At 32.2% G+C, this 8805-nt stretch overlaps 1 protein-coding gene across 1 annotated transcript; it reads left to right on the forward strand.

Moving 5' to 3' along the window:
* Window positions 1-1120: 1120 nt before the first annotated feature.
* LOC129004820 (trypsin alpha-3-like) lies at window positions 1121-8487 on the forward strand. Its single transcript, XM_054433463.1, has 6 exons — window positions 1121-1209; window positions 2716-2792; window positions 3227-3315; window positions 4194-4458; window positions 6067-6207; window positions 8250-8487. The coding sequence occupies exons 1-6, from the start codon at window positions 1158-1160 to the stop codon at window positions 8412-8414; spliced, it is 789 nt and encodes a 262-aa protein (XP_054289438.1). The 5' UTR covers window positions 1121-1157; the 3' UTR covers window positions 8415-8487.
* The last annotated feature ends 318 nt before the right edge of the window (window positions 8488-8805 follow it).

Below are 8805 nucleotides of genomic sequence, written 5' to 3' on the forward strand. Positions count from 1 at the left end.
AGTCAGGTTTGGAAAAATCGTTGCTTTTAAAAGGGGCTCCCGAGATTTAAGTAAAGTAATTTTTCAGGTGGATACATTATCTTAGAGCTTCATCTTTGCAACATTATTTCTCCTCAATCTTGGAACCGTTCCAGGTCCACTAACATCATAATATGTTGACAGGAAAATCGAAAAACTTTGATTATCAACAGTTTAGTTGGTCTAGTTTCAAATATTTAGGACAACACTTCACACTCAGGAGTATTAGTAGTTTCAACGTTTTACACAACACTAGTTTTTATACCCCTTCATTTGTTACTGATTTGTTGTTGATTTGTTACTGAGTTCTTTTCATTTTGTAGTCCAACACATCCTGAATGTATAATACGAGTAGAAATGTTAAATCTCGCAAGGATTGTAAAATATCATAAAAGTTTTAATTTACTAATCGCAACACTCACAGGGTGGAAGATAAAGAATTTGAATAAAAACATAATTGGTTTGAAACTTGATAACAAAATACATACTTCTTTAGTTGACACACAACATATTGAACTGTTTGTTGGGACACGGAGTTCTATAATAACTACAAAATATCTTAGTTATTTATTCCTTGCGTGTCGAACAGTTATTACGAAAGAACTATTTTGTTTTATATATGCGTTTTGTTTATCCAGCAGGTGTTCACAACCCTTACATAAAATCACATACCTATTTGATAAATGAAACTGCCAAATAAATTGTAAAAACGTATATAACTGCAAATTTAAAAGCTCCACTTCAAATGAAAAAATGAAATATTGATCAAGTTCTAAAGCTATATTGAAATTCAAGTTGAATTTTCTACATTTTGCTATAGCCAAACTTCTGTTAGTGCATTTAACAATTTCAGTATAATGCGTGTTGAAAGGTTTACAGAGAGACGTACTAAGATAATAAGATTCTTAAAATAATAAGATTGAAAATAATAAGATTCTTCAAGCTTTAAAATATTATAAACATATAAATAAATATGACCTTTCGGGTTACTGTAAGATCCACTTGACCCTGAGACTTTTTGAGATTAAACGTCTCAAATTATCAGCATCACTTGAGTGCCCCTCTCCAATATTGAGATATGTAAAATCAGTGCATTACAAGAAGACAAATAAGATTAATGCTAGCAACATCTTCTATCTATGGCGCCTATAGTAGCAATTGTGACAGTTTTATTATTTTTTTCCGCTTCAGGTAAGAGGATTCTAGTTTTGTGTGGTCTCGAGTCACTTTTACAATACCTATTATTTAAAGAGAATTCTATTGCTTATAGTTTACTTTTGTTTGCATGAAGAACCAACCATTGCGTGCTGTTTTCAGGTATTTCATTTGAATCTTTATTATTTTAAAGACTTTCTTAAACATCTAGAAATAATTAAGATAATAAGCCTTTGAATCTTCCTAAACTTAGTCCTTTGGTTAACAAAAATTTATGATTAGTAACATTAATTGAGTTAAGACTTCTAAATTTAATTCTCATTACTGTGCTAAGTTTTGTATTTATTCTGAGTAAAGTCAAGTTTAAGTTGTAATTCGTTAACTTTACCAGTCGCATTATCCGTGTAAGGGAAATTAAAGTGGGGGTTTGCTCAATGCTATTACTCATTATTTCATATTATTGTTTCTTTAGCCAAACATTCATTAAGGAATTCAATTTTGTTTTGAGCTATAAAAAAAACTTAAAAAAATATATTTAAATTTAGATCGAAATACGTTTAAAGTAATTTTATTAGGGGAAAATATGTATAGAATATGTTTTGGAATTGTTATAAATAATGGAAAATAACGATGCAATAACCACATACAATTAAGATTACAATTAAAACTTTTGAATAGTTGAGGTAGTTTTATATTTCCAAATTTACTTTATTCATATCTTTTAGTTTCTTCAAAGAAAATGTAATTAAAGTTACGACTTGGCCAATGCAAAATGTTTGTAAATCTGGCTGAATAAATTACTTTGACTTTGTTAATATTAAACATTTGTATTCAAAAGGGTCCAATTGTCAACTATTAAAATACTGATAAGGAATATCTACAGCCGGATGTCCTTAACTATTTGATAAACATACGTAAACAGTTCGTAGCTTTTACCTCAGATCAACCTTTTTACTACAATGTGTATCCTGTTTTAAAATTCCATCACAGCCTTCTTAGCTATTCTGTTACAGCAGCTCAAGTCACACACACGTAACTACTTTTTTTGTAATCTCGTGTTACTTAACATATAAATGAGAGGTTAATTTACCCTAATATCGTATTGTAACTCTTATATCTTCTAAAGTTAGATGACGATCGTTTCGGCGACTATGTCACCTTCAGATCTTAGTCAAGAACATAAAACTTCACTCATGAGGTAGTCGAAACATTAAATACACAAACACAAACAAAACATGAGAAGAAAAACATAAAACATCAGATACTGTGGCTACAGGTATATATTGCTTGGTTGACATATCTGGACATGTAAATATGTGAAATTTAAGACATGTGAGAATAAGAGCCACAAGACAATACGAAGGCAAATAAACCTCTTATTTACAACCACGTATTTTTTCATTTATGCAGAAAAAAATTATTTACATAATGACCTCAAGAGTTGCTTCTGAATGTTTTGTGGGTGGAAAATGAGAAAGTGATACCGCAGTGAGAGTCTCATAATCAATCTCAAAGATGAGTAAATGTAAACATTTGTTGCAGATGCAGCATCTCATGAATCGTCAGCAGTATTTATTATAGGTGGCAACTCCACTGATATAAAGCAACACCCGTATCAGGTAAGATTTCGGTATTTTGGTGATTGATGTTACGAAAATCGAGAAAAGTAAATTGTTTGTTACAAGTTTTACCGAGATGAACATTGTCACTTATGCCAGCAAACGTGTTTATAACTATTCGAAAATGTATAGACCGTTCCAATGTAAAAGTTTAGCCTGATTAAAATGTTATACTATGAGAATAGAAATATTTAGTTAAATATTTTCTAAAAATGTATTAAATATTTTCTAAAAATATCTTAAATATTTTAAAAATATATATAAACAATATATATTTTTATTGTTTATATTGTTAATTTTTTTTAGTTAAATATCTTTAGTTAAACATTTTCGTGAAATCATTATTTGTTAATTAGTGTTTACTTTACCATAAAATCCTTAGTTACATGGGTCCTCAGTATAATAATATCCATTTTTATTACGGACTTTTCCAGGTAGCTATATGGTCTAACAAGGAGTTTCGTGGTTCTGGAGCTCTAGTGACTAAACACTGGGCGATCTCTACAGCTTCTATACTAGTTGGGTGAGTTTTCGTACAACATTTTAACATAAATGCAGATATTTTATACCATAAAAGTATTTTATACCAGATTCATCACTACACAGTTTCAACTTTTTAGCTCTAAAATAATTTTCAGGAAAGAGTAAACATTTCAGGAGGAGTAAGAGGAAATACTTAACACCATATTTTATAGTACGACCTGTATACTTGTATATTGTTAAGTTTAAATACGACACATTAATTCCTCATTAGCAACACCAATCATATAATTAAAAGAAATTATTAATTTATTTGGCGAAGTTAAAATTACTCGTATAATTTGCAGATTGTTGTTTTGGAATAACTGGGCTATTTGAATGATATACGATGAATATGTGATCCTACGTAAGAAATAGACTTAAATGACTTTTTAAGTTGAGTCGAAACAACTTTTCTACAAAGCTGAAGTATGAGGTGCATTTTGGTCATAGCTGTGTAAAGCACTTTTGAAGTGCATACAAGATAAATCAAACATCTGATGCAGATTAAGCATTCCTCTTGAACTGTAAATATTGATAAGCGAATTATACTTCTAGGTATTTTAAACAAATTGACAGTATTTTTCTGTAATAATTATGACTCACCAACAATTGTCTAACTACTGTCAAAAACTATTGCGTATATATGTAGTTAAAGGTTTGATAGCCAATTTGTTTTCTGTAATTTTGTCGTTAGCACTACGGATTGTTAAGCCAAGGCAGCGATATCTTTATCGATCACCATTCCTGAACCGGATCAGTTCGTCATGATACGTTTCACACACAAGTCTTACAGGCAAACTGAATGTTAAAGGGCTCATATCATTCAAAATGTGAAGTATTTTTTATAATAAACTAAACTAGTTACTTCAACCAACGCAGGTTCGATGCTGACACCCTCGTCGTGCGAGCTCTTAGCAGCCTGGCAGGTTCTGGAGGAGAAGTGTTCAACGTCAGCAAGAAGCTGATCCACCCAAGGTTCCGCTTCAGCAACATGACCTTCGACGTGGCGCTGCTGAGGCTGAGGAGGCCTTTTATGACGTCATCGTCAGCTGATAGTGTGACGTCACTGTCGACAATCCCATTGGCTCGCACTTCACTGCCGTTTGATAGCACAGCTGTACTTTCTGGCTGGGGTTCAACCACGGTGAGTGAGCAATAGGTTGATAAATCACCGATAACTGTTCTTGGGTAAATGTTTCTGGTGGTTGTTGAGCAAAGAGGTGACTAACAGGACTGTGTTACTATGTTAGAGTAAAGGTCAAAGACCAACTGGGTAGCCTTGTGACTGCAGAGCTCGTCTTAAAATGATTGTAATTTATTCTAGAAGGGATTGATTCAAGACCCGGTCCCTATTTCTCCTAAACGGCAATTGGTGTCTAATAAATGCTGGAGACTGTGATAATGTTGTCCAAGAATAGGCGCCAGTATAAATGCACCGTAACGAATCCCAGTTTTGCATTTTTCCCTATAAAAGCGTAAATGGTAAAAAAGCTTCAGAACTTCATTTTAAGAATTATTATTTCTAATGGGTTTGAAGATATTAAACGGGAAGGTGACGCTTATGTTCTATGTATTGTAGTAGAGACCTTGGTCTTAAATCCAGAACTGTGGGTGTGGATAAATGAGTGAACCCGTGTTCCCGAATAGGTAAAAAGGCTTCAATGATTGACTTTTAGGGCTACTCTTTGGGATTGTGTAAATACACAATTGCAATGACCAATGCGCATCCTATTTGGTTTTGTGATGTGGAGACCTTCCCGGGTTACTTTATACCAACATTATTTCATTGACAACTCACGAAAAATACGTCATACTGAAGGTTTTAACGGACAACAGAAAAATCCTTGTAATATTAGTGTGTTGATGAACTGACGCAAGTACACTGTACTGAAGATTTCATCGAGTGATTCAGTAAGAAACACTTTTTTATATTTCCCTCTTATTCTGGAGTAGAAAGGTTTGGATTTTATGAAAAGGTATGGAAAGATAGGCTTTAAGATTAAAAGGTAAATATATTCAATTAGTCTACTAATTGTATTTATATTTGGAAAATCGCACATGGAATTTCGAGTGTTTCTCAGAATCCAAAAATCCTTTGAAATTAGAACCAATGCAAATTTAGTGCAATAAAGAAGCTTGTTCTTTATTTAAATGTAACCAAATAGAACTGGAGATTGCCGTTAGCAATTGAAAACTTATTAAGAACTTAGAATTGTTTTCGTAATGGGGAATAGAATGCATTTTAATGTCAAGTACAAGTAGAATATTTTAGGAAACTATCTGAAGAGTGATTAAAAGATGATAATTAAGTACTCCCACGCTTAAGCTAGCTAAATAATAATACCAATTAGATACATTTCATTGCTGTGTATTATGGTTCTTTACATACTAAAAACTTAATTCAATTGTATGTAGAGTAGACTCTTGTATGCTGATCGATACCAGAAAAAAAGAATAAAAATGTATTTATTTAGATGTAGAACAAATATGATCTTATCTTTGGTTATAATTTCAAATTTCATACATTTACTAATATGGTTAAAATACTAACAACGGAAAATCATAATTACTAAACGTTACACTTATACATATAGCCTATCACTTTAGAGCAGATACTCAGTAAACAAGAACCTCGAGCAATACGTAAAGTGTAACTTATCCACGGTTCTCTGAGTTTCGTTTCACGCTTCCAGTACTTAACTATTTGTGCAACGTTTAACATCAAAGTCATAAAATGTCCATGAACTTACAGAAGACGGCCAAGATGTCAGATCAGCTGTTGCAGACGTCGGTGAGTCCAGTGTGTTTGACAGAATGTCAACAATCATACGAGAGGCGATTGTTGCGAACTGTCTTCTGCGCCGCAGCTGATCATGTGTACGGGCCTTGCTGGGTAAGAATTGTAATAATGAATTTCAACATTTATTTGCTAGTTAATTAAATATTTGTTGAATATACATATTTTTTATCGAGTGGTCGTGGGGTTAATATTATATTAATATTCGTGGGGTAAATATTATAAATTATTATATTTTATAATGTTGTCGATAATGATACGTTTGCAAAATCATACAGTGTGGTAAGTGTTGTACTCTCGTTAAACAGCTGTGTGGAAATAGTTATCCAATTGAAGTCGTCACTATACGTGATTTAATTAATTTTGATATCACGGACGATTACTTAATGTTATACATTAGAAATGACAAAATAGCTGTTAACAAAAACCATCTTCTTTATTTCATTCATCAAAACCACACATTAAACTATTATCTGTTATTGACATTATTCTTAGATTAAAGTTGAATATCATCATAGACTTTATATCTACACTATCTAGACAATGTGTTGATATAAAGTCAATGATATCATGCAGTTGGATACCAAGATATGCCCGGCCGTTGCAAGGGAAAATTTAACAACATCTGGGCTGTAAATAGTTTTTTATTTTTTTTTTTAGAAAAACATTATTAATCATATCACAACAAGTTTTGTATATTGTGGGCTAGTTTTAAATTGATACTTAACAATTATTCCATGAAGTTTTGCATATTTTACAGCAAACCAACTAGGCTGTATTTTCCACGAATATGCTTTACACATCAATTGGCCTGGTAAAGTAGTGAGCAGGATTTTATGGCCACCCCTCTTGATAAATTTATTCATGCTTTTCTGATAAATTAATTAAATATTTTTTTGTGATCAAAGTACTTATATTTTACAATAAAGTAGATTTAATTATTCCTTGAATAGTAAAAAAATAAAAACTATATAAAATCGCAAAGCTATGCAATAATAACATTATTTGTGTCAGATTGTTTTAACGACATAACTTTGTTGATTATGTATAATAATATGAATATTATCGGGTTATATTTTCTTTTGAATGTCTTAAGACTATGGCTTGTGTTTAAGCGAACGAAACTTTTAATGGTCGTTTAAAATAGCATTAACGCTTTCAAAAGTTGCCGTGTAAAGTTAGTTAATGGCTTTTAGTAGTTTTAATTACACAGTGTGCCCCCTGGAAAGGGTATGTCTAAGGTTTAAGGTAAATAATCGTTGGTACAAAAAGTAAGAGTCGAACCGATTTCTAAATCATATTCAAGTGTATGGCCTACTATGGTACTCTAGTAAAAAAAAACCTTAACAAATATAAAACGGAACTGTAGCAAACAAAACCAATGTAATAGGTGAAAGTTAGAAACTCTTAACATAATATTTAGGTATTAGGTATTTTCAAAAAACTATTTTTTTTTCAGCTCCTTCCTCTTTAGATAAATTAAATATTTGTGCGGCTAACATTTTGATTATGGAGATAAAGGGGAACACTTTTAAGTTTAATAAACTAAATTTAACAAGGATCCTTAGAAAGCCAAAGTTAAAGGGCCAACACTAAGTAAACCAACTTACTGAGCCAAGTCGTCTTCCGATTGGTTGGTAACATCACAAATATTTGTTCCCTGGCGGTTGTTACTAGTTTATCCTGTAGCAGTTTGTTTTACTACTGAAGGAATTGATCTAGCAATCGATCTTGCCCTTTTCAAATTACTATTTTCTTTAGTCAATCGATTTGCTTTTAACAATACGTTTGTTCAGATACTGTACTTAAAGTAAACTTGTTAAACGCATAACCTTATTTCCAGCTTATAGAATCTAAAAACTTCCACTTCGCGATTACTTTCTCTAGACCTCTTCGTGCACTACAACATCACAAAAAATACTCAACATTTTTATCTTTGACTGACTAAATCACATGCAGATCCGAAGCTGTGGGGGGTAAACCTCCGTTAAATGTTAGAACCAAATAGTAAATTAAACCCTTGTCAATTTATCGTTCCATACCGTTACGACAATATTATTCTCGTACTATGCAAACAAGAGATTTACCAGACAAAATACTTAGAATATTTCTTAAGAATAATTTCCCTCTGTATACAGGGTGACAGTGGGGATCTGCTCGTCTACAATGGTAAGTTGTACGGACTGTTATCGTGGAACCAAGGATGCTACGACCAAGCAGTACCCTCAGTGTTCACTGATATACACAAAGTCCGACCCTGGGTGTTCAGGGCTATCAGGAGGCACTCTCATCAGGAATTGTAAATATTACAACATACATCGATACTAATGGAAATATAAATTGTTTTAAATACAGTAGAAGAAATGCCAATAAAGATTTTTGGTGTCATGTTTGTATAATTGTATAATTATTACCACGCAAGCATAATGTATCTGGGGTATCAGTTAGTATTTATCGTCGAGGTAGTTAGGTTTTAGTTATATTTTATTTTAAAACCATGTGAGGCAAATTCTGGAAGTAGTTGTCATTTGTCAATGGAAAAATGTGTTCTTACAAAATGTTAAACTTAAATACAGTAGTGGAATGAATAGGCCTGTTTCTCTACATAAAACCTACTGCTAATGGCAAGATTATTCCAAAGGAAACACACCTTTAGACCTGGCGATACTACTGCAGACGAAGAAAACTGTTGAT

Source organism: Macrosteles quadrilineatus, unplaced genomic scaffold (genome assembly GCF_028750875.1).
Source record: "Macrosteles quadrilineatus isolate MER2022 unplaced genomic scaffold, UCM_ALF_1.0 Scaffold_11__1_contigs__length_5352618, whole genome shotgun sequence".
NCBI classification, from domain to species: domain Eukaryota; kingdom Metazoa; phylum Arthropoda; class Insecta; order Hemiptera; family Cicadellidae; genus Macrosteles; species Macrosteles quadrilineatus.

What these genes read in the sequence shown, in the direction of transcription:
- LOC129004820 (XM_054433463.1), top strand. Translation starts at nt 1,158, where the DNA reads ATGGCGCCTATAGTAGCAATTGTGACAGTTTTATTATTTTTTTCCGCT. An exon ending in ATTATTTTTTTCCGCTTCAG is followed by an intron (nt 1,210 to 2,715) that starts GTAAGAGGATTC and finishes CATTTGTTGCAG; the next exon opens with ATGCAGCATCTCATGAATCG. An exon ending in CTGGCTGGGGTTCAACCACG is followed by an intron (nt 4,459 to 6,066) that starts GTGAGTGAGCAA and finishes ATGAACTTACAG; the next exon opens with AAGACGGCCAAGATGTCAGA.